The sequence below is a fragment of the Ictidomys tridecemlineatus genome, chromosome 2 (genome assembly GCF_052094955.1).
Source record: "Ictidomys tridecemlineatus isolate mIctTri1 chromosome 2, mIctTri1.hap1, whole genome shotgun sequence".
Classification (NCBI taxonomy): Eukaryota; Metazoa; Chordata; class Mammalia; order Rodentia; family Sciuridae; genus Ictidomys; species Ictidomys tridecemlineatus.
In genome coordinates, this window is record NC_135478.1 from 173,189,254 (window position 1) to 173,216,274 (window position 27,021).

A 27,021-nucleotide genomic window follows, 5' to 3' on the forward strand; every position below is an offset into this window, starting at 1 on the left:
AGTGCTACCAGTGAACTTGGCAGCCTTAAATTACCTTTGAAAAAAAAACATTTCAGCTGAGTGATTAAATGTGAGGGCTGAAATGAAATTGCAGTGAGATGAAGAATGAATGAGAATATGGGGAAGTAAAAGCAGAGATTTCTAAGAACTTAGGAAATGAGCATTAAGAAAGCCAGACTCAAACAAAAGTTGCTGTTGTTTCAGCACCAGAGACTTGAGATGTTTCATGTAAAAATATGGTTAAATAAAAATTTCAAGAGAAAAGACCTTTGTAAGGCATGGGGATAAAACTGTTGGTCCAAATAAATTTTCAACACTGTATTACAAAAAATATTTGTGATTTGCTTCTGAGTCTGCACACTTAACAGTCTTAATACAATACTAGTGAACTATAGACTGTAGATTTAACATTTTTAAAACATAGATGCATAAATCCTAAGTTTCAAAATGTATAGAGGGATCCAGAGTTTAATATTTTAACACCGCAATTTTGGTAGGCAGATCACAGTAAAGAAACATTAGTAATATGTTTTACTTTTAATTTTAATTAACATAAATTCTATTTGCTCATATTATGTTCTTAGCACATTCACATTCCTTGATTGGGTATGAAGTCCAGGAAGAGCTGAAACAGGGAAAATAACTTGATAAGCAAGATGCTTACTTCCCTTGTTCTCTCAGTAGAGAAAATATGTAAGTCTCTTAACTTACATGACTTTTTCATGAAATAAGCAATGCATTCTAAAACCAGTAAAATTCTGTTTACATATCAAAGCAGTTGCAATTCAGGTGGGAGAAAATACAAACTATTTTACTATTCCAAAGATCTAAAATTGATCACATCATTTTTTAGCAGCCTAAATGTATTTTTAAAAGAATGGCACTTTTGTCCTTCCTTCCTGAGACAGAAATAGCCCCTCTGTAGGGGTAACAGCAGGGGTATTTACCATGGCATTCCAACCATTTATACCTAACTAAAGACCTTAATCTTTAACTTTCTTTTTCCTATTGGCATAAGTCAATTTTTGACTATTAAAGGAGGGGAAAGGGTTCTGAGATTGAAATCACTCTCAAGATTTTATGGTCTGTTGAAGACAGAAAAATGAGAACTTCTTGAGATGTTAAAATTGAATAAAATGTAAAATATAATAATTACAAAACAAAGGTAAAAAGATGATGGTTATCAAATATTTATTTAAAGGTGCAAGACAAGAAAAATTCCTCTCAAACTCCAAAAACAAATTTTGCACCTTTGCTAAATGTAAAATGTTTCTATGTTTGTTAGTTACAGGGGATTTTTAACCACTGAGTCACATCCCCAGCCCTTTTTTGTATTTTAGAGACAGGGTCTCACTGAGTTGCTTGGGGCCCTGCTGAGTTGCTGAGGCTGGCTTTGAACACATGATCCTCCTGCCTCAGCCTCCTGAGCCACTGGGATTATTGGCGTGCACCACCACACCTGGCTGCTAAATGTAAAATGAATTTTGAGATATGACTGAAGGCAGATTTACCAAAACAGTGCTAATTTATAACTTACAAAATCTCATCTGCCCTAAGTATTTGCGGGGGGGGGGGGCGGGGGGGACAATTTTACACTTAGAAACACTAATGAAATACCTTAAGACTTAACCTAAGAAATAAATCCTTCCTAACCTCAATGACAGCCCCTTTTCATGGAAACAAACATTTCCAACAGAGAAACACACATACAGGCGTGCGCTCACAAGTGTTGAGCTAAATCAACCTAATCTTTATTTAAGATCAACAGTCTTGGAGACAAGGAAGAAAATGAATATATGGCTTTAGGAAAGTTTGCAACTAAATATTACAAATGTTTCTTTTGCTAGCTAACCAGCTAATTTGAGTGTGGAATATATATTATTTAGATACCTAAAAGGGTATAAACAAAATTGGGGGAGGGAGCACTATAGCAGATACCACTGAGGTATTTAAGTTTTTATGTAAAGGGCTGTGTATCCATTTGATAATTTACACAATTATTTATTCTATGTAGCATATGACCATTTAGAAACTATATCTTAAGAGCTTTATTGTTCTGGTCCAAGAAGTTGGAAATAAAAGCAAAAATCTTATATTCACATAAAGACCTGGAATGTACTAACTAGAAAGCCATTAATATAATGCAACATTAAAATAGAAATTTGTATGGAACAAAGGTGGTCAAAAAGTTCCCAGACTGCATCTGAAAAGGATACTGAAATTATAACTCATAAGTCATGGTACATAAGCATTATTCAAGGTGATAACAAGGCTGTATCATTTGATATCTTGAACCCACTTATTTACATATTCTTCACTTCCACAAAGATAAAAGCATTAGCAACTCAATTTTCAAATTATGGGTGAGTTTGTATGCTGCATTAAGAAACTATATATATAAACCAATAACTATAGTTATTTTGGATGTCTTCCTCTAAAAGTTTAAGACTCATTTATTTGGGGAAGATACCCCAATGATATTTTCTTACAGTATGACCTCAGTATATCTAGGTATATGCTACTAGAAAACTGGAAATAAACCATAGTTAAATAAATCACCCTTCAATTATAAAACAGTTTAACCATATCCCTTCTTATTTTTCAATACTAGTTTGTTAAGAACTTTTGTCTCCCAAAAAGGTAGATGCAAATCCCTAAATTTTGCTTAAAACAGATTAAATAGGTAGAGAAGATGAGACAGTGACATATAAAACAAACCTCTATTTACATTATCATGATTTATACCATCCTATCCCATGAAACTTCCCATGTTGCAAACACTGATTTCCTATAAGTCATCAAGATTGCCTGTGATATTGCCCACCTTTTTATTAAACTGGAGGCCAGAACTAATATCATTGTTGCAGTTAATCTTTATTTGTTCTAGTGAAATACCTTTTTCTATATGGCTTCTCCCTAACTAGACATATGAGAAGTTTTGATGGGTACCACAAATGAGGCCAGGACAGAAACCACTGAAGTAAAAATAGCAACATCTCCCAAAAGGCAGCACAAAGAATCCTAACTGAAAGTCATCAATAAAGAATGGGCCCAGAATAACATAAGAGATATGCAATGAGCAGAGTTCCTTACACAATGAACACATGAAAGACTTCTGTTTGACTTTTAATTACAAAAGTGGAAGCAGTCTGAAATAGTGCTAAAGTCCATCTTGAAAGATACTTGTCTTACTCATCTTTAGTTAGGCACTGGCAATCCTGTTTCCTACCACAATTTACTTTCTAGATCTTCTTCAGAAAAGGAAGTACACCAGGTTGTTTGCCTTGCTAGGGAAGGGAGGGGATCCTGAGAAAGATGAGGTAACACAGTATTTTGTTATTGGATCTCTATTTATGGCAGTTGAGTCATTGTCATTGCCCTTATTTTACGATTTTATTTTTGCCATATTTTTCTCCCATTCTGCAAGAAAAATGCAAAAAAGGACTTTAATTATTCACAACTAAATATTCTGTAAAAAATTTTTTACTTAGTTACCATTAGTATTATAGCACAAGTGCTTACTAATAAGAAAATTTTCTAAACTTCTTATTCTGTACACAAAGAAAATTTATGTTAGGGCTAAATATTCTGGCCACATATCTCATTAGTTAGAAGGATTAGACATCATTAACATATTGTTTCTCCTAACTTTCTAAATTGTTTCTATAACTTAAAATTGCTTTCTTAATGTTGAATATAAATATTTTAAAATGTATTCCAGGAAATAGGGATAAGAAGTTTCACATATTCATCTTATTCAGCAACTTAAGAAATTGTGCAAAATATGATATACATATATACATTCCCATATATAACATACACATATATAGGATTTTATAACTGAATCTTGGTTTTTTGAAATGTTTGCACAGTGTGGGGAGTTTAAATATTTACTAGATTTGAATACATATATTTGTACTCCTTTACCATTCTAAATAGTTATATCAGCAGAGAGGAACATAATATATAAACAAATGACTTAACTGAATTATCAGTTTGTCTTCGCAGACCCAACAGAAAACATTTATTATTATGAACCTTTATTAATTGGCTCACATTTCAGTATAAATCACACTAAAAAGATTTTTAAAAAGCTAATTACACTACAGTGCTGACACACCCAAAATGGGGGGGGGGGGAGTTGGTATAAATAAGCTGTATGGAAAAGCTTTAAATTGTCAAAAAAGAATTCTGGCTCATATTACTAAATAAATAAATAAATATGCAGATATATATGTATGTTTATATACATATCTACATATTTATTTATTTTAATGTCAGCTCCATTCTAAAATCTACAACTCCAACTCAAATGGATTTTTTTATAGACTGCTTTATGTTTAAACCTGTAATGTTTACAGTGCATCTGGCCCTAAGTGCTTTATACTTCACAGTTATGGACAGGCACTGAGGAATGTTACAAAGCTACATAAACTATATTTTGTAACAGACTTGAGAGCAAGTCCTTGGCTTGCTTTCAGAATTCATGAATATTTATTACATTATTATTTTTTTTTAAAAAAATTAAATGCTATGTACAAATTTAGCACAAAATGTCATCATCTTTTCTATCTTGATTTGAGTGTGCTGAACTAAGTTGCCTTGTATCAACTAGACTTATGAGACTTCCAGGACACAGTTCTTCCTTTAATTCTTTGCTGCTATTTTCAAATTTAGATTCCATGTCAATCTTAAATTCTGTAAACCGAACATGATCCAATTTTGCTTTAACATTCTTGCCATCCATATTATTCGGTGCTTTAGTCTTTTCAGAAATATTAACATTCACAGGTTCTTCTTTGATTCTTACAGATGAAACAGGTTCGTGTTTGAACTGCGATAATTCATGTTTAGAATGAAGTTTTTCTGAAAAAACAGAATCCAAGGAAGTTTTGCTTACAGCACAAATCATGTTGTCCGTGTGAGGTCCAAGAACTGATGATATGGAATCTGGTGATGTGGCTGTTTCATGAGTAGCTGTATTCTGAGATGTGTCCTCCTCTGAGTGATATAATTTGAGCCGAACATGCCATGCTAAACTGCATACTGCTGAAACTGTCTTGAACTGATGAACGACATTCCTTGGAATAAAATAAATGTCATTATCATAGAGCTGAATCCTGGCATAGCGAATGCCTTCTCTCCTCAGTTGATTAAGTTTTGCATCATCAACCCACTGGACGCACTAAAAAAAAAGAAATAAGGAATGCATATAAGCATTTTCCACAATAAAACCTAATCTAAAGATAATAATTATTTAAAATATACCTGGGACAGTGGAGGTTCATGTAAATCTAACTGCATTCGTTGAACTACTTCTAAGAAATCTTCAGCATGAAAACAAATTACATCTTTGGTTATTCGGGGTTGATCAGGCCTAAGAAAATAATAATAATTCTGTTTTAAGGCCTTAATAAACTCAAAGCAAAAATAACTGTGGTCAACATCAAAATATTCCCTTATATTTCTCTTTTCAATTGTAATTGAAAAAACAATCTATATATCTAAACAAAGAGTTGACAGATGAAAAGCAACTCACTTCATTTTATCATAGCTGTCACGAGATTTTTAAAAATTAAAATGATTTGCATTGGTAAATTATGCAAAACAACTCTTTCATATTAATGTTATGATCAATACTCTATAAAAGTTGTGCTAAATTTGCTAATAATAAAAACTTGATGTTGGGGACATTATATTAAGTGAAATAAGGCATGCACAGAAAGACATATATTGTATGTTCTCAATTATATGGAGAAACTAAAAAAAAGAACAGTGGTACAGCTGGGAAGTGGGAGGATGGAAAATGGTAAGAAGACTGTTAATGGGTACAAGGATGCAGATAGAAGGAATAATTTCTTATGTCTAGAGCACAGTAGGAACTATGGTTGACTTTAAATTTAATAGTATATCACAAAACATCTTTTAGAAAGAAACAATGTTCCCAACACAGAAATGATAAATGTTTGAGGTGATTACCCTGTTCTATCACTGCATATTATATACATGTACTCAAATATCACATTGTACCCCATAAATATATACATTTATTAAGAGTTACTAATTTTTTAAAAAATTAGAACTATGGGAGAAAAGCAATATTGTATTTCCAAAGAAGATATAAACTGCATTAATGCATAAAAACCTTAAGTAATGCTTAATAAATTGATAAGATTTTCATTAGAAAAATACTCATAGTTCACTGGCATCATCACTGTCTTAAAATATAATTTTTAAAAATCCCCAAATTCTTCAATTATCTAGGAATATACGAATATAGGTTTACATAAGGTGCTCAAAAATGGATTTTGAATTAAACTCCAAGCAACATAAATACAAAGAAAAGTTACACCAAAGTAAATCATAAACAAATTTCTAAAGAACTATGGCACAGAATATCTAGAAGAAATGCACTGGATTATACATAGGGAAAGAGGATAATCTGTCACTGTATTATATAGACTTCCCATCGATGATAATATAAGCCAAAAGAGAGTGAATTAAAGTATTGGAGAGAAAAGTCCATCTAGAATTCTGTACCCACCAAAAATAATATTCAGAAATAAACATTTTCAAACAGACAAAAGTTAAGAAAAATCTGTCACCAGAAGACCAGCATAACAATGAATATTAAAGAAATTTCTACAGGCTGAAAAGAATGACACTAAGATGAAAATGCAGATCTATGCAAAAGAATGTAAAGCACACATAATAGTAAATATGAAAGATATTTTATTCTCATTTTTTAAATCTATAGAAAATAATTCCTTAAAGCAAAAGTAATAACATAATGTGGGGTTTACAGCATATGGAAAGTAAAATATTTGACAACAATTAGCATACAAGAAATGGGTAAAGGGGAAATAAATGGGAATATATTGTTGAAAGTCTCTTACACATTAAATAAAGAGATATGACATCATCTGAAGGTAGAGTGTGATAAATTTAGAGCAAATAAATAAAACAGAGCTATAGCTAGTAAGCAAACAACAGAAGTAAAATAGAACACTAAAAAAAGATAAAAGGAGCCAGGTACCATGGAACATGCCTATAATCCAGCAGGTTGGGAGGCTGAGGCAAGAGGGCTCAAAGTTCAAAACCAGCCTCAGCATCTCAGTGAGGTCCTAAGCAACTCAGTGAGACCATCTCTAAATAAAATACAAAAAAGGGCTGGGGCTGGGGCTCAGTAGTTAGGTGCCCCTAGATTCAATCCCTGGTACCAAAAAAAAGTTAAGAGAAAAAGGAACAAAGAAGAGAAGCTATAAATGGGAAAACCAAGATGATAAATTTAAATCCAAATTTTAATATTAGATATAAAAGTTCTAAATATTCATATTAAAAAACAGATTGCCAGGCTAGGGTTATAGCTCAGTGGTAGAGCACTTGCCTATCATCCATAAGGCACTAGGTTCAATCCTCAGCACCACATTAAAAATAAATAAATAAATAAAGGTATTGTCTCCATCTACAACTAAAATTATAAAAATTTTTAAAAAGACAAATTGCCACTGGATTTGGAAGGGGAAAAACACCAAATTTTATGATATCTACATGAAATAACAATATAGACTTATCAGCTAAATTTTAAAGAAAAAGAACAGGAAAAGATATGCAAATACAAATCACAGGAAAACTGGAGTGACTATATTAACATCAGACAAAGAGGACTTTAGGTTAAGAAGGATTACCAAGATTAAAAAGAGCATCTTATAATGATAAAATGGTCAATTTACCAAGAAGGAACTCTAAATGTACAGTTATTTAATAATAGAGCTTCAAAATACATGAACAACCTTCAAAACATGATGCTAAGTGAAAAGCTAATCATAAAAGACCAAATTGCATATAATTCCATTTATATGGAACGTTCAGAATACATGCATACAGATTAAAAGTAGAATAGTGATTACCCAGGCTAGGGAAGATGGAGAAACTGGAGAGGTATGGTATTAAAGGGTACAGAGCATCTTTCTGTACCCTTTAATGTCCTGCAATTAATCATTAATAATTATAATTAATGTTCTATATAATTGTGATAGTTGCAAAATTTTGTGAATATACTAATAACCATTGCCTTGTACACTTTAAATAGATGAATCACAGCATATGTAAATTGTATCTCAATTAAGCTGTTGCAAAAGAAAAATATCTGGAGCAAAACCAAGAAAAACTGGAAGGAGGAATAGACAAATCCAGTGTTATAGAGTTAGAGATTAACAAGTTGACAAAAATCAATAAAGATATACAAGACTTTAACCATACAATCAACAAACCTGACTTAACATTTCTAGAGCACTACACCTCAAAAATCAGCCAAACATATATTCTTTTAAGTGGACATCAAACATTAAGATAGTTCATAAAACAAACTCTAAGAAATTAGGAAAGACCAAAATCATACACAATATGTTTTATCACCATAGGGGGAATTAAATTAAAAATCACACAGAAAAGTTATGCTATTACAAATCATAGGAAAGCTGGAGTGACTATATTAACGTAAAACAAAGAGGACTTCAGGACAAGAAGGATTACCAAGAATAAAAAGGGCATCTTATAATGATAAAATGGTCAATTCATCAAAAAGGAACTCTAAATGTACAATAGCCTAGTAATAAAGCTTCAATATACATGGAACAACTTTCAAAACACACACACACACACACAGCTAGGGTATAGCTCAGTGATAGAATGTTGCCTAGCATACATGAGACCCTGTTCCAACTCCAATGGTGAAAACACACACACACACACACACACACACACACACACACCCCAAAAAAAGAAAAACCACCACTACACACTCTGGGAAAAAAAAATAATCAGACATTAGAAATTAAACAAAACTCTTCTCAACAACCCATAAGTTAAAAAAGACATCAAACAAAAAGTCAGAAATATCCCAAACTGAGTAAAAATGAAAATGCCAAAATGTGTGAAATGTAGCTAAAGCAGTGCTTAAAATTTTAAATACTTACATTAAAAAAGAAAAGTCTCAAATTAATCATGTAAGTTTCCAACTTAAGCTACAAAAACAAATTATTTTTAACTTTAAAGAATACACAGCAGAAACAATGAAATGGAAAACAAAAAAAGTGAAGTAAACCACTGTATGAAAAGATCAATAAAATTAATAAATTTGAGCATGACTTATAAACACAAATCACTAATATTAGCAAACTGAATCCAGCACTAAAAATTATTTTATATATTATACATATTATGCTGTATTTACCACAAATACCATGTGTATCTTAATATAGGCATATAAATATAGGTATGTATGGTTACTGTATATATGTATTGGTCACTCTATATTTTATTATTTTTCATTATATGTGAATATCAACATTCACAATGTCACCAATTCCCTTGACAACTGCCCTGCTCCAGCACTAGGTATTTAATCCAGGGGAGCTTTACTACTGAACTACATCTTGGGTCCTTTTTTTTTTTTAATACATGCTCTATGACATATACAATATTATGTTCTCTATATATACATATATGCCATATATTTTATCTAATATGTAACATAATATAAATGATATTATGGTAATGCAGAATAACTAAGAGGTTTTTAAGTCTAGAAAACAATAACAGAATTATAGAATTACAGGGTCTTTAGAAAATCATCATCATGGGGCTGGGATGTGGCTCAAGCGGTAGCGCGCTCGCCTGGCATGCGTGCAGCCCGGGTTCGATCCTTAGCAGCACCACATACCAACAAAGATGTTGTGTCCGCCAAGAACTAAAAAATAAATATGAAAAATTCTCTCTCTCTCTCTCTCTCTCTCTCTCTCTCTCTCCCTCTCTCCCTCCTCTCTCACTCTCTCTTTAAAAAAAAAAAAGAAAATCATCATCATCATCATCATCATCACTTATTCTAAGTTTATATTTACCCCCCCACCCCCCAAGTACCAGGGATTGAACCCAGGGGTGCTTAATCACTGAGCCACATCCCTAACCCTTTTTATTTTTTTATTTTGTGACAGTCTCACTAAGTTACCTAGTGCCTCACTAAATTGGTGAGGCTGGTTTTCAACTAATGCTCCTCTTGCTCTGCCTCCTGAGTAACTGGGATTACAGGCATGTGCCAGTGTGCCCGCCTATATTTGCTTTGATAAGACACATCAAACAGTTCCCACAGCAACATAATGAAAGTTCTGGTTAATCTCCATCCTTGTCAGCTTTGGCTACTATTGGTTTTTATCACCCTAAGCTGTTTTAATGGATGTATTGTGTTACCTCATTGTAGTTTTAATTTGCATTGAACATTTTTTAAATGTTTACTAGCCCTTTGTTATCTTCTTTTATAAAATGTCTATTAAAACCTTTTGCCCAGTCTTGCCAGGCATAGTGATGCATGCCTGTAATCCCAGCAGCTCAGGAGACTGAGACAGGAGGATTGTGAGTTCAAAGCCAGCCTCAGTAAAAGCGAGGCACCAAGCAACTCAGTGAGACCCTGTCTCTAAATAAAATACAAAAAAATAGGACTGGGGATGTGGCTCAGTGGTCAAGTGTTCCTGAGCTCAATCCCCAGTACCAAAAAATTAAAAATTAAAAAAAAATAAAACTTTTTGCCCAGTTTTAACTGAGTTCACTATTTATTTTAAATTTTAAGAGTTCTTTATATGTATGGATATGAGTCATATAGATAGATGACTGGCCTGTAATATGCTTTTTCATTTTCCCAAAAGTATCATTTGAAGGACAGTTTCAATTTTGATAAAATCCACATTATCAAAATTAGGGATACAGCTCAGTTGGTAGAGTGCTTCCCTCACATGCACAAGGCCTGGGTTCAATCTCCAGCACCAGCACCACCCATATCATTTACCTAATAATGATGATTTGAGTTTTTCTCAATTTTTAGTTTTATGAATAAAGTTGTTTTTTTACATTCTTAATATTTATTTAATGAAATATTTCATTCATACAAGAGTATACAGAGTCTAATTGCCCATTAAAATACAAAGATGTATAGCCACCACTCAAGAAATATAGCAATGCTATAGTACTAAAATGACATCTCACCACTATCAAGGTAATCTCTATTCTGAATTAATAAAGTTGTTTTTAACATTTACTTAAAAGTCTTTACATGCATATATGCTTTCATTTCTTTTCAGTAAATACATATTAATATAACTGCAGAGTGTTAGGGTAAGGCAAAATAACTGTACATAGAGAAAACTGAAAGTTTTTTTTTTTTTTTTTAAAGCGGGCTTGGGTTGTAGCTCAGCAGTAAAACGCTCACCTAGCACGTGCGAGGCGAGGGGTTCAATCCTCAGCACCACATTAAAACTAAATAAACAAATAAAATAAAGGTATTGTGTCCAATTACAACTAAAAAAAAAAAATAAGCACCAGAATTAATGATCAAGTTTACCAGAGTCACAGGTGAACTGTTATTTCTGTGTTTAGCAGCAAATATCTGGTAAAATTAATTTTAGGCATATTTATAATTCTGTTAACAAAATCCTAGATGAGGCAAAACTAATCTATAATAACAAAAAGTAGACTAATGGATGTTTGGATGTCTGGAGCTGGGAAAGGATTGAGATGATTAACTGGCAAAAGATATGATAAAAGCCAAAGATTCTGTACATTATGGGGTAATAACAACATGAGTCTACACATTCATCAAAACACATCAAAATGTATATTTTTTTTACGGAATGTAAACTATACTTCAATAATGATGATGATTTTCTAAAGACAATTTCAAAGAAACAACTTCCAAATATATGTCTATAAAGTCGTATCTTAATAAGGCCTAAACACTTATATAATTTGAGTAATAATTCACAAGGCTTGACCCTATATAGTTGGAGATTTCTTTGTAGTCTTTATCAATACCAATCTTTTACTTCAAGTAGATCTTAAGCCTAGCTCTTAGGTAGTCAAGAATTTAACATCCTAAACCAGGCACAGTGACACATGCCTATAATCCTAGCAATTTAGGCAGCTGAGGCAGAAAGATTGCAAGTTCAAGGTTAACCACAGGACTTAGTGAGACCCTGTCCCAAAATAAAAATAAATAAATAAAAAGGGGTAGTGATATAGCTCAGTAGAAGAGTTTCCCTGGGTTTAATCCCCAATACTGAAAGGAAAAGGAAAAAAGGAAAAAAAAAATCCAATACCTTAATAGTTAAGGTCTTCTCAAGAAATGTAAAAATTTCCTTTGTTTAATAACTTGCTTTAACATCAAAGAAACAATAAAAAAGAATATGCACCCATCTGCATCACAGCCACTACTATAGTTTGGACTATTAGAAGGTAGTAGAACCTTTGGTAGGTGGGGCTCAGTGAAAGGTACCCCAGTCTTCTTCTCTGTTCCCCAGTTCATGGGGTAATCAATTTTGTTCTGCCACATGCTAGTACCATCATGTACTACTTTACTATAGTACTAAAGCAATGGACTGGGAACTAAATCCATAAGCCATATTTCCTTGTATATTAAATTATCCCAGACATTTACGGTGATGGAAAGCTGATTAACACAGCCATAAAGCCCTCAATAGTATTAACAAAATTATTTTCTCTTTAGTATTAAAAGATTAAAAAGCACTATTAATGTGAGAAGCGAATTATATTTTTCCAAAGTGAGAAACTTCATAGCTAGCAATATCTCACTCATTCCAAATCTGTCTCAAGAATATTCTTAAATCTGGTCATGTGACATGTTAGTATTTGACAGTAGTCCTTTTTTACTATGAAATTTGTAACCACAAATGTAGTTTCTTATTCAATAAATGTTTATTGGGGTCTGTGGTAGGCCTTTGAAACACAGGATTTAATCTGTAACTTTAATTTCCATATAAAGGGAAAGAAAGAACACATACCAACAATAATTTAAAACAGACTTGAGAGATTTTTAAAAGGTGCTGAGGGCTTTAGAAGTGAGAATATTTATTTCCAAAAGGAAATATATGTGGCTGACTTTATGAAACACTATTTACAAATCAGATTTTACCCTAAGAAAATATTAATGCCAATGTTAAATTCTTTATCTAAAAACATTTGAGGAAGACATCATTAATTTGAAATAGAAAGAATTTTTAAGGATTTCCACAGAGATAAATGTCTTTACTCTTTGAGAAAATTAACATTTTAAACTAGATAATAGAAAGAGCATAGAAACTATAAAAACAACCACAGTTATTTGAAAATTAGCATTTAAGCATAACTCAATGAGGGGCTGAGACTGTAGCTCAGTGGCAGAGCACTTGCCTAGCATGTGTGAGGCACTGGGTTCAAGCCTTAGCACCACATAAAAATGAAACAAATAAAATAAAATAAAGGCATGCTGTCCATCTATAACTACAAAAAATAAAAATTAAAAAACAACTCAGTGAGAATTATGAAATACTTAATATTTTAAAATATTAAGTAAAAAATACTTAATATTTTTTTTCCTAAGGATCTTAGAATCAGTTCAAGATCCTAGTACAAATCAATATCAGATACTTTGTATACCTGAGATTGATAAACCTTCATTCCTTTTATGATCAGTTTACATTGGCTAGCTTCTCTATTTAGTATTAATTTATAAAATATTACTACAAATTTCTCTTTTTAATTAAGTGTCAATCTGGCATAAGTAATCCTTGAAAATAATATTGCCCTATGTGGAAAATACAGGTTATAATTTTAGTAAGACTTCAGAGAACTACACAACGAATATTTTATGTTTTCAGAATAAAAAATGGTTTCTTTAGTTAGAAAAGTCCCCTGTTTATTTGCTATCTGATTCCACTGCTTTAATAAGAAAGCATATTCTAATTCATGTTTCATACCCAAACAATACTCAACTTGACAAATATCTAGGGCTGAGGGTGTAGCTCAGTGGTACAGCAATTGCCTAGCACATGTGAGGCACTGGGTTATACTCTCAGCACTGCATAAAAATAAATAAAGGTATTGTGTCCATCTACAAAAACAAAAAAAAATTAAAACTCAAATATAAACAAACTTATGTATAAATATAGCTATAGTATAAATATAGCTTTGCTATTTTTGCTATTTACTGAATGAAAAGTTACATAACATATGTATAGGCACCTTAAACATATTAAATAGAATAATCTACATTTAATCTATCCAAATATTTCTTATTTTTTATTCACCAGAGGCTGGGAAGAGCAGAGGGGAAGGAGGAGATGGAGAGGTCCATGATCAAGTACAAAGTTATAGTGAAGTCGGAGAAAAAAGTTCTGGTGTTCTATTGCACAGGAGGGTGACTATGGTTAACAATAATGCACTGTATATCTTGAAATAGCTAGCAGAAAGGATTTTTCAAAGTACTCACCATTAATGATAAGTTTAAGGTGATAAATAAGCTAATTTCCTGATTTGATCATTAAACAGTATATACATGAAATCAAATATCACATTTGTACCCCATAAATATATACAATTACTATGTATCAATCAAAAATAATAAAAATAATAAAGACCAAAAATATTTTAAAGAAAAAGAAATTCAAAGTGAAGCTTGTAAGCAAAGCTGAAAAATAATCAGAGACAAATAATAAACAGATATTAACTTAATAAAGGAAGCAATAAAGCAGAATAGTAGAAAGAAAACACAAAATCCATCTCGGCTCTACTACTTATAAACTAGAAGACTATAAAGAAGCTGTTTGACAGTCCTGAGCTTCAGTTTTCTTTTGTCATAAAAATGGGCCAAAAAGTAGTTGAGAAACTTAAGTAAGACTACATTTACTTAAAAAAAAAAAAAAAGACTACATTTATAAATGGCCATATAGTAATACAAAGTAAATCTAATTTTCCTTTTACCCTAGTGTTTTTACCTTCTACCCATATAGAAAATGAAATTATTTAACTCAACCAAATGACTACAGCTAGAATCTAACAATTTAAAACCTTCTTTAAAGCAATGTGAAATTAGGATACCCAAACACAGGGAGGGTAACTAAAATTCTTCTCTTCCCCAGTATGGAAAAATTATTAAGAAAGTTTCCAAGAAAAATTTTAGAAGCCCCAAAAGTCTTTCATTAGAATAGCAGTAGTTATATATACCACTCTCCACAGTGCACAGCCTTCAGTACTCCAACAGCAGCTGTTGTCTGTCGTTCAAAACCTTGTCCTATATGATCTGCATGGGCCCTTGTCCTGTCTTCAAAGAGCATCTCACGAGGCTCACTGGTTCGAGGTAGGTACTGAAGGTTTTTTATTTCATTGGTAGTTCTGTTTTTAAAAAAGATTTATATTTATATACTGAAGCTTACTTGCCATCAAACATTCAATAATCACATAATTCAGATAAAAGGAACTTTAAATTACCTGTTCCCAAATTAAGTTCTAATTTTTAAATGGATGAAAACACATATACAATACAATCCCCTCCTTGTAATATACCTTCACAAAAGTCACAGCTATGAAAAAAAATTTACTTGGATAATAAACTGAATTACAGATGGTATAATTTACTGAGTTTCCTTATATATTAGTCCCCTCTTGACAGTGGTTTCACATTGTCTCAGTTAACCTACAGTCAACTGTGGTTTTGAAATATTGTGAAATTTTTCATAAATAAATATTTCCTTTCATAAGCAATGAGAAAGCAGTAGAGATACAGAGTAATGGCAATGATAAAATAGCAGCAGATACTTTTCCTAATATTTGGAACAAGATGGATATTCAAATACTAAAGGTATTTAGAACCCCAAATAGACAGGATCAAAAAAAGAACCCTCCACAACACAATGGAATTAAAATGCAAAAAATACAAATCAAAGAAAAATTTTAAAGCTACAAGAATGAGATGCCAGCCACATTTAAAGGAAAACCAATCCAAATAATATCGTATTTCTCAATGTAAACCCTAAAGTCCAGGAAGACTTGGAAAGATGTATTATGAACCCTGAAAATAACTGCCAACCAAGACGGCTATATCCACCAAAGCTTATCTTTCATAATCAAGGAACAAAAACTTTCCAAGATAAACATAAACTAAAGGAACTTATGACTACTAAGCAAGTATTGCAAAATATAGGATCCTTAAGAGAATCCTATACACAAAAAAGAGAGAAAGAAATAACCAAATAACCAAGAGAGAATAAATCTCATTAGAAATAAATATGCAATGAGAATCGGGATTAAAGAAAACATTAGAAATAAATCAAAGTGACAGAAATCCTCCAATTAAAAGACGTAGGCTGGCAGAATGAATTAAAAAAACAAGATCCAACAAGAAACAAACCTCACAGGCTAAGACATCCACAGGCCGAAAGTAAATATGGAAAATTATATCCCAGGTGAATGGAATCCAAACTGCTAAGTGTGGTGGCATATGCTTATTATCCCAGCAACTCAGGTGGCTGAGATAGGAGGATCACAAGTTCAAGGCCAGCTTCAGTTACTTATCAAGGCCCTCAGCAACTTAGTGAGACTCTGTCTCAAAATTTTAAAAAAATAAAGTAAAAAGAACTGGGAATATAGCTCAGTGGTAAAGAACTCTTGGATTCAATCCCCAGGACAAAAAAAAAAAAAAAAGAAAGAAAAAGAAAAAGAAAAGAAAAGAAAACCTGAAAGCAAATAGGAAAAGCTATTCTCATATAAGACAAAGCATACTTCAAGATAACAAAAATCACTACTTATTAGTAAAGGGAACAAGACAATAATGATAGTAAATATATATACCCCAAACATCAGTGTACCTAAAAACATAAAAAAGAATATTTGACATAAAGGCTCACTTAGGTCCCAATATAATAACAGTGAGTTCAATATACCTGTCTCATTACTAGATAAGTCCTGAAAACATAAAATCAAGATACTACATAGCCAATCCCCCCAAACCAAATGCTGAATGTTCTCTCTGATTTAAGGAGGCTGATTCATAATTGGGTTGGAGTTGGGGGGAGCACAGGAGGATTACACAAACTCTAGATATGGCAAGTGGGGGGAGGGGAAAGAAGGGGATATGGGGGTAGAAAAGATGGTGAGATGAGAGGAACATCATTACCCTAAGTATATGTATAAAGACACTAAAGGTATGGCTATACCTTGTATACAACCAGATATGTGAAAAATTGTGCTCTGTGTGTAATATGAATTGTAATGTACTATGCTATCATATATAACAAATTCAAATAAAAGTAAGTAAATAAAAATTTAAAAAATCAAGATACTACAGTTAAATCATACTATATATCAAGTGGATTTAACATATCTATAGAATATTTCATCTAATATACTTTCTTCTCAGCTGCTCATGGAATTTTCTCCAAAAATGAATATTTTGACCTCAAAGCCAAGTATTAGAAAATACAAAAAAAAAAACCTCAAATAATTCCTTATATCTTATCAGATCATAATGGAATGGAATGAAATTAGAAATCAACAACCAAGAAAAACTATAGAAACTATATAAACACATGGAGATTGAACAATATGTTTTTTGAATGATGTCTGGGACATTGAAGAAATCATACTAAAAATTTTAATATTCTTAAAATAAAATGAGAATATAAATACAATACACCAAAATCTCTGGGACAAAGCAAAGACAGTTCTAAGAGGAAAGCTTTTAGTGATAAGTGCCTACATTAAAAAGTCAGAACAGGGCTGGGAGTATAGCTCAGTGGTAGGGTGCTCGCCTCATATGTGGAAGGCACTGGGTTCAATCCTCAACACCACATAAAAATAAAATAAAGGTACTGTGTCTACCTACAACTAAAAGAAGATTAAGAAAAAAAATCAGAACATTCCCAAACAAACAACCTAGTGATAAATCTAAAAGTCTTAGAAAAACAAGGGAAAAAAATCATTCTCAAAACTCTAAAATAAAGAAAAAAATAATAAATATCCAAGCTGAAATTAATGAAATATAGAACAACAAAAATCTCAAAGGATCAATGAAACAAAGAGTTGATTCTTTGAGAAGATAAACAAGATTGATAAACACTTCACCAAAATAACCAAGAGAAAAAAAGACCCAAATTAATAAAATTAGAAAAATTAAAAAAAAACAAGAGCTATTTACATTAGATGCCACTGAAATTCAAGAGGATCATTTGAGACTATTTTGAAACTTGCTTTCCAATAAATTAGAAAATCTGGAAAAAACAGATAAATTATTCTAGATATATATGACCTACCAAAATTGAATAAAGAGAACACAGAAAACCTAAACAGACTAATAACAAACAATGAGACAGAAGCAGTAATAAAATAAAGCCAGGATCAGATGGATTCACAGCCAATTCTACCAGACCTTGAAGAAAAAAAAACTAATGTCAATGCTCCTCACATTATTCCAGGAAACAGAAAGAAACACTTCTAAACCTACTCTCCAAAGCCAGCATGACCCTGATACTAAAACCAGATAAGGATCCTCAAGGAAAGAAAACTACACACCAATATCCTTGGTGAACAGATATAAAAACCCTTAATAAAATATTAGCAAACTGAATTCAACATCACGTTAAAAGATTATATATCATTATCAAGTTGGTTTCATTGCAGGAATGCTAAGATGACTCAACATACGTGAATCAATAAATGTACCACTTAAATAGAATCAAAGACAAAAATCATATAATCATCTCAACAGATACAGAAAAAGTCAGACAAAATTCAGCATCCATTCATGACAAAAAAACCTTGAAGAAACTAGGAATAGAAGGAAATTATCTTGACATAAAAACTATATACAACAAACCCAAAGCCAGTATCATACTGAATAGAGAAAATCTGAAAGCATTTCCTCTAAATGAAACAAGACAAGGATGCCCAACTCACTACTCCTATTCAATACAGTACTAATTCTAACCAGAGAAATTAGGCAAAAGAAGTATTACAGTTTAGATATGAGTTGTCCCCCAAAAGCTCATGTGGGAAATAAAAGAATAATGTTCAGAGATAAAATTATTAGATTATGAGAGCTATAACCGAATCAATAGATTAATTCACTGACATGGATTAAGTGGGTGGTAGCTTTAGGCAGGTAGGACGTGGCTGGAGGAAGAAGGTTACTAGAGGTATATCTTTGAGGTTTATATTTTGACCTGATAAGCAGATATCTTCCTCTGCTTTCTGGCTGCCATGTCCTGAGCTGCTTTCCTCTGTCATACTGTTCTGTCTCATTTCAGTCCCAGAGCTATGGAGCCAGCCAACCATAGGCTGAATCTCTGAAACTGTCAGCCAAAATAAAACTTTTCCTCCTCTAAGTTGTTCTTTGTGGAGCAAAGCTAACTAATACAGGAAATAAAAGGAATACAAATAAAAAAGGGAAGAAGTAAAATTGTCCCTCTTTGCAGATGACCTGGATCCAATACTTAGAAGAGAATAAATCCTCCACCAGAACACTTCTAAACCTTATAAGCAAATTCAGCAAAGTAGCAGGACACAAAATCAACCTATGAAAAGCAACAGCTTTTCTACATACTAGTAATAAATACACTGAGAAAGAATTCAGGACAAAATTACAACAGATTAAAAAACATATTTAGGAATAAATCCAACCAAGGAGGTGAAAGATACCTATGAGGAAATTTACAGAACATGAAGAAGAAATAGAAAATGACACCAAAGGATGGAAAGCCCACCTGTGTTCATAAAGACATAATTATTATTGTTAAAATGGCCATACTGCCAAAAGCAATCTGCAGATTCAATACAATCCTCATCAAAATACCAATAACATTCTTTACAGAACCAGAAAAAACAATCCTAAAATTTATGTAGAACTACAACAACAACAAAACAGAATAGCCAAAGCAACTCTAAGGAAAAAGAGTAAAACTGGAGACATCACAATATCCACCTTCAAATTATACTACAGAACCATAGCAACAAAAATAGCATGGTACTGGCATAAAAGCAGACACCAAGACCAATGGATCAGAACAGAAGGCACAAATTCACAGAGATACTACAATTATCTGATTCTTGACAAAGGTGCGAAAACTTATGTTGGGAGAAAAGACAGGCTGTTTAACAAATGATATGGTGCTAGAAAACTGAATACCCATTATGTAGAAAAATTAAAAATAGACCCCTCTCTCTCACTCACACACAAGTCAACTTAAAATGGATCAAAGACCTAGGAATTTAGTCCAGAAACTTTGCAACTTTGCAACTGCTATAAGAAAACATAGGATCAACTTTCCAACATACAGGCACAGGCAATGATTTCTTCCACAGTACCCTTAAAAAGCTCAGTAAAAACAAGGATTAATAAACGGATGCTATCAAACTAAAAAACTTCTGCAAAACAAAAGAAACAACAATGTGAGGAAAGAACCTACAGAATGGGAGAAAATCTCTGACAGCTTTTTTCCTGATAGAGGATTAATATCTAGAATTTATTAAGAGTCAAAAAACTACACACCAAAAAAATAAATAACCCACTCAATAAATGAACAAATGAACTAAACACTTTTCACAAGAAGATGGCCAAAAATATATGAAAAAATGTTCAATATCTTTAGTCAGCAGGGAAATGGAAATCAAACTACACTGAGATTTCATCTTGCTCTAGTTAGATGTCAATCATCAAGAATACAAATAACAATGCTAACACGAATACAGAGGAAATAAACATTTTTACACAGTTGATGTAAAAATGAAAAATCAATGTGGAGATTCCTCAAAAGACCAGGAGTGAACCACAATATGATCTAGCTATACCACTCCTCAGTATTTACCCAAAAGAACTTAAGTCAACATACTGTAGAGATACAAGCATACCCATGTTTGAAGCAGTACAATTCACAACAGCCAAAGTATGAAACCAGCCTAGGTGTTCATCAAAGGATGAATAGATAAAGAAAAATGTGATATATAAACACAATGGAGTCTTACTTAGCCATAAAAACTAAATTATGTCATTTGTAAAAAAATAAAATAAAATAAAATGGATGAAACTAAGAGGATCATGTTAAACAAAACAAGCCAGACTCAGAAAGATAAGGTCATATGTATGTTTTTTGGTCAGAAGGGATCTCGTAAAAATAGAAGGGACACAGTAAAGTAGAGGAAAGGGGTAGGGCAAAGGGAAATAGTGAAAAGTGAAATCATTCAAAGTATTTTACATGCATGTATGAATATACCACAATGAAACCCACATCAACAAAAAATAAAATTATAAACAAAACAATTCCTAAGTTTTCAATTGCTTACTATTCAGAGACATATTATGAAATCCCATGCCATTCCATTCTGTCCTGCCCAGGATGCAAATCATCCCTTTGTTCAGAGTACTCACCTACCTATTAGTCACTCAGTAGCTATCTCCACTACCAAATTGAGTTGTCTCAATAGTCTAGTAATTCTTATTTTATCTTAACAATGACCCTAAAGGACAAGAGTAGTGATGCTGCGCCAGACATATCTGTAATCAATGATCCATAATCAACTCAGGGGGCTGAGGCAGGAAGATTGCAAGTTTGAGGACAGCCTCAGTAATTTCACAAGACTCTTGTCTAAAAATTAATATACGTATAAAGGACTGGGAATGTAGCGCACTGGGTTCAATCCCCCACACCCACCCCCGAAAAAAGAGTAGTGATGCTAGCGATTCAGGTAGGCCAAGGAGAAGCCTTTAAGTGAAAGATGAAAATACAATAAGATATTTTGAGAGAAAGAGAGCATCAGGCCACATTCATATACCTTTTATTTGAGTTTATTGTTTTTGTTGTGTCATCTTATTAGTTATTGCTACTAACTTCTTACTATGCTTAATTTATAAAGTTTTATAAGTACAAATATATAGGGGAAACATAGTACATATAAGACTTGGTACTATCTGTGGTTTCAGACATCATTGGGAATCTTAGAATGTATCTCCCAAGGAAGGGAAGACTCCTGTACCTAGAATCTTTTATCTGAGATTTGGGTCTAATCTGAATAGGATCATGTACCCATGTGTACAGGATAGAAACCCTATTTAGATCACTTGGTTAACACAAAATATACTTTTAAAACAAAAAGTAACTTTTAAAATTACATTAAGTCAGTATTTATAGGACCCAGGCTATATGGCAGGAATCTTCTAGGCACTGAGGCTAGTATTAATGAGACATTAATGACAGATGGGGTTCCTACAGTCATGGAACTTTATATTCTAGTGAGAAGAGGACAAAAAATAAGAAAATTAGCAAGGAGAAAAAGTCAGCAAGTGCTTCCATAAAACATGCCTGGTTTACTGGAAGCAGAAAGGAAACCCTTAGCTCTGTCTTAGAAGACAGTCACCTCCCACTGTCCCTCTCCTCCACTTTCATCCTCTAGAATCCATAAAGCACACAAAATTCACTACCTACTTAGCCTTACATATTGCAGAAATCTCTTTAATTCTACTGTAGAATGGGGGAAAGTATGAGAACAACTCTGGCTAGAAGTAATCATTTATCTTCCTCTTGGGTTTTTACATTGCTTCCAGAGACAATTTTAGATTGCCCTTATGCTTTTCTCCTCTTATCATCATTTATCCTCCTGGAGGTTACTTATTAGTTCTCTAAGTTCCTACCCTTTATCCAACTACCTACTGCTCTTTGGGTATCCTTGCATTACAGTCTCATACATACATACACCCATACATGTGTACATAAACATGCTCATATACTCTTTTGTTCTTTGTGACTAACGTCTTACATGTGTCAGAAAGTTAGATAATGCCTGTAATTATCTAATGGGAAGTTGAAGCAGAGGATAAGTTTGAGGCCAGTCTCAGGCCCTAAGCAACTTAGTGAGAGCCTATCTCAAAAGTAAAACTTAAGAAGGGATGAGGAGCTGGGCATAGGGGTACAAGCCTGATCCCAGCAACTTGGAGTTTAAGCCAGTCTCAGCAATTTAGTGAGATACTGTCTCAAAATAAAAAATAAAAAAAAAGCTTAGGATGTGGCTCAGTGGTAAAGTGCCCCTGGGGTTCAATCTCCAATACCCCACCCCCCAAAAATTGGTAATGTTGCTTCCTGTGGAAAACTAAGAGGCTTTCAACCTCACAATCTTGGTCTCATTAATGAATTAAGGCACATATAACACTTAGCACAATGCTGTTATTAGTCATCACACATACCATGGACTATAAACCCTTAAGTGAATGGAAATTCCTTAGGGAGCTGATGTCATATACAAATCTAAACTTTGTATATATCTGCATTATTCTGGGAAAAGACTTTCAGATTCAATGATTGCTAAATTCTAAAACAAAATTAAGAACACTTGAGAAGCATATCAATTTTATCATTTGCTACCAACTTAGAAATTAACTTGTAAAATTTAATTCAACCCAAAGTTATTAAGCACAACACTGTGTCTAAACACATATGCTAGAAACACATTAGTAATAAGCCCAACATGGTCTTTGCCATCAAGCAACCTACTACTAATGACTTTGCTCTTCTCTGTTTTTTGTTTTAATTAATAATCACTGTAACCAATAAAACTATTTTAGGTATCTAAAGAAAAAGAGATTATCTTCTTTAGGATGACCACTTCCAATCCCAAATGTTAACATAGTGTACTCTATTCCAAACCTTTTCCTGTGCTCACATAAATATACATTTATTCATGGTGTTTTATTTTATATTTATTTTTGTTTTTCATAAAAATCATAAGAATCATACAAGATACATTATCCTATATTTTGCTCTTTTCAAGTGTCATGAATACCCTTCCAGATCAAAAGAAATAAAAATCCAATTTTAACTGTTTTATCATATTCTTTAATAAGAATGTAGAAATGTATTCAACCATTCCCCTGGTTGGTGGACACTCAGGCATTAAATTATTTTCTTATTGCAAACAAGACTACTATTAGCATTCTTACATCTTAATCTTTAATGCTTTTATTTATTGGGGTAGATCCCCAAAAGTAGAGGAGCAGATCATGGTTAGATACAAAGTGTATGACCTACTTCCAGACTGCTTTCAAAGCAACTCACTCTTCTACCAACAATATACATAAAAGACTTTCTTCACAACACTTGATCATTGCTACATTATTATTGCTATGTTGATAAATTTATCAGTACAAAGGGCAAAAATATCTTGTAGCTTTTTAAAAATAAACTTACCTGCCTAAGGTAAAGTTTATATTTCTACTGGGTGGTTTTATATTTTTCTTGTTTATTTGGGAATTTTATTTTTCTTTCTTAAGATAGGATGTCAGAAAGGTAGCAGAATGCAACAGTTACTAGTATGGCATTATGTAAAAATGTGGATGTGTAACCGATGTGATTCTGCAATCTGTATTTGGGGTAAAAATGGGAGTTCATAACTCACTTGAAACTAATGCATGAAATATGATATGTCAAGAGCTTTGTAAGGTTTTGAACAACCAATAAAAAAAAAAAAAAGATAGGATGTCACTATGCTGCTTAGACTGGTTAAGATCCTCCAGCCTCGGCTTCCTAAGTAACTGGCATTATATGTGCATGCCCTGCCACATCAGGCATGTTTTAGTCCAATCTATTATAGTTTTGAACTCTGTTGTTGTCTTTTCTCTCCCAACCAATATTATCACTATATCTTTTAGTCTTTCTTAGGAAGATCACTTCCAAACTTAACATTTTTGTGCTCATACTTGTATTTGTTTTACCTGTGATGCTTAAAATCTCTTTTTGTATGAGGTAGAAGCTCTGTGTTTTCTTTCAGAATGCCAATTATGCCAGCATTATTCATTAAATAAGTATTTCCTCATCCATCTCATCCTATGTACTCATATCTATTTCTGGATTCTATCCTACACCAATGCTCTACTTGAGTTTTGTAGAAATTTTCAGTATCCAGTAACAAGCTCCCTCTTCACTTATCTTTTCTTTAACAGTTTTCTTCCTTATGAACTTTAAACACATTTTATCCAGTTATAGGGAGTATGAATACAGACGAATATTTAAACAAATATCATTCCCAGAACATAGCAGGGCTTTCCAATTGTTTTAGTATAATTTTATATCCTCCATAAGATGTTTCCATTTTCTTAATACAGCTTCTGAATATTTTATTAAATTCATTCTAAAATAGTTTTATAATGTCTCACTATATGATATTTTTTCCATTCACATTTATAATTTGTCATTTACCTATATTTCTCATGTCTTATAAATGGCAGATGTAATATCACAAACTCTACCAGCATGTATAGCTATCTTTTAATTTCCATTCCAAATATACTCTATAAATTTTCCTTTCCTTCTTCTTCCAATTTTCTACTAATACTCATACACATCAATGTATGAACACACATTTTCAGAAATAAAAATTTGTATCCAACATACCTTTTCCTTTTGAAAGGTGACTTTGGCATATCAGCCACAGGGATCATTTGTTCTCCTGGACGTACCCACATAATGGGACCATCATCACTGTCTTTTCGACTCTCTAATTTTAGACTAGATAATGTCCCCCATGGCAGTGTACACTAAAGACAATTATACAGAAATTATTTTTAAAATGTATCTTCAAATATGCATTTAAAAAATAGTTCTCCCTTCACAAAAACACATTCATATACAATTTAAACATCTGAAATACATATCCCTATATATTCATAATTTAACTTCAAAAGTTCAATTTCAAACATACCAAAAGAATAATTACGCTTGGATGGCTCCCTCCCCCTACCATGCCAGGGGTATGATTCAGTATATTCATAATTTGTTATTATTCTTTCGATGAACATATGGGTCATATAATTTTAAATTGGAAAAATGAGCAAGTGCCCATTAGTCACCACATAGACTAAATATCTGCTTTTATAGATGAAGAGACCAAAGCCCTGAAAGTTTATGTGGTTTGCTCAACCCAGGTAGGTCTAGTCAAGGCTAAAACAAAGGTATACAATTTCCCTGGTCATTTTTTCACAATGTCAAACTTCCTACTATGGTTTAGATGTAAGGTGTCCCCCAAAAGCTCATGTGTGAGACAATGAGCTTAGAAAGTTTAGAGGTGAAATGACTGGGTTCTGACAGCTGTAACTAAATCAGTGCATTAATGCTCTGATAGGGATTAACTGGATGGTAACTGTAAGCAGATAGGGTGTGACTGGAGGAGGTTGGTAACTGGGGACATGCCCTTGGGATTTATATTTTGTCCAAAATGAGGGTCAATCTCAATATCTATCTATCTATTTCTATCTCTATCTCTATCTCTCTCTCTATATATATATATAGATAGATAGATAGATAGATATAGATATATAAATTTAGAAAAACGCAGGTATATCAACTTTTGAATATAATTTCAGTGCTATTATAGATTGAATAATGAACTCTTATGTCCTAAGGAGATATTGTAGTCAGTTCTCTAGAATTATTTTGTTTATCTGAACTGTTTCCATAAGCTGTGTATGGTAATATACTAAAACACTGTCATTCCTTTATCCTAGACATTTTAATTTAGTAATCATCCTTCCTGCATGTTTTAGTCAGCTTTTTCACTGCTATGACCAAAAGTCCTGACAAGAACAATTAGAGGAGGAAAAGCTTATTCAGGGATGCTAACAGTTTCAGAAGTCTCAGTCCACAGATAGCCAACTCATTCTTTGGGGACATAGCTGAGGCAGCACATGAAGGAGTTACAGGTGACACAGGAAAGCGGCTGGAACATGACCACCAAGAAGCAGAGAAAGAGCTCTGCTCAACAAGAACAAAATGTATACCCCAAAGGCATGCCCTTAGGGACCCATGTCTTCCAGCCACAACCCACTTGCCTACAGTTACCACCCAGTTAATCCCTAAGAGGGGATGAATGCACTAATTAAATTAAAACTCTCATAACCAAATCATTTCACCTCTAAACTTTCTTGCATTGTTTCATACATGAACTTTTGGGGGACACCAAATATCTAAACCATAACACCATACGTCTTAAATTCTTGGTACGTATTCTATAAACAGATTCTATAAACAGATTCTATAAACAGATGGAAACTAATTTTCTAAAGTGATTGTAACAGATAGTTATTTTCTGGTTCAACACTCAGCTTTGCCATTACAATTAGGACCTGAGAAGTAAGTTACATATATACACTATACAAGATCGCTA

General features: G+C 32.8%; 1 protein-coding gene across 3 annotated transcripts in view; it reads right to left on the reverse strand.

Annotated features, from left to right (window-relative positions):
* Positions 1-2,855: 2,855 nt before the first annotated feature.
* The window catches only part of Rsbn1l (round spermatid basic protein 1 like), a 70,243-nt gene continuing 46,077 nt past the window's right edge, over positions 2,856-27,021 (reverse strand). For 2 of the 3 annotated variants that reach the window (XM_078040165.1, XM_005319485.5), the window contains 4 exons: positions 25,254-25,396; positions 15,049-15,216; positions 5,269-5,377; positions 2,856-5,185 (listed from right to left, as the gene is read on the reverse strand). In XM_078040165.1, coding sequence (XP_077896291.1) covers positions 4,544-5,185; positions 5,269-5,377; positions 15,049-15,216; positions 25,254-25,396 — 1,062 coding nt within the window. In that variant the 3' untranslated portion in view covers positions 2,856-4,543. The remainder of the gene's footprint in view (positions 5,186-5,268; positions 5,378-15,048; positions 15,217-25,253; positions 25,397-27,021) is intronic. The other variant, XM_078040166.1, reaches the window with a different exon arrangement.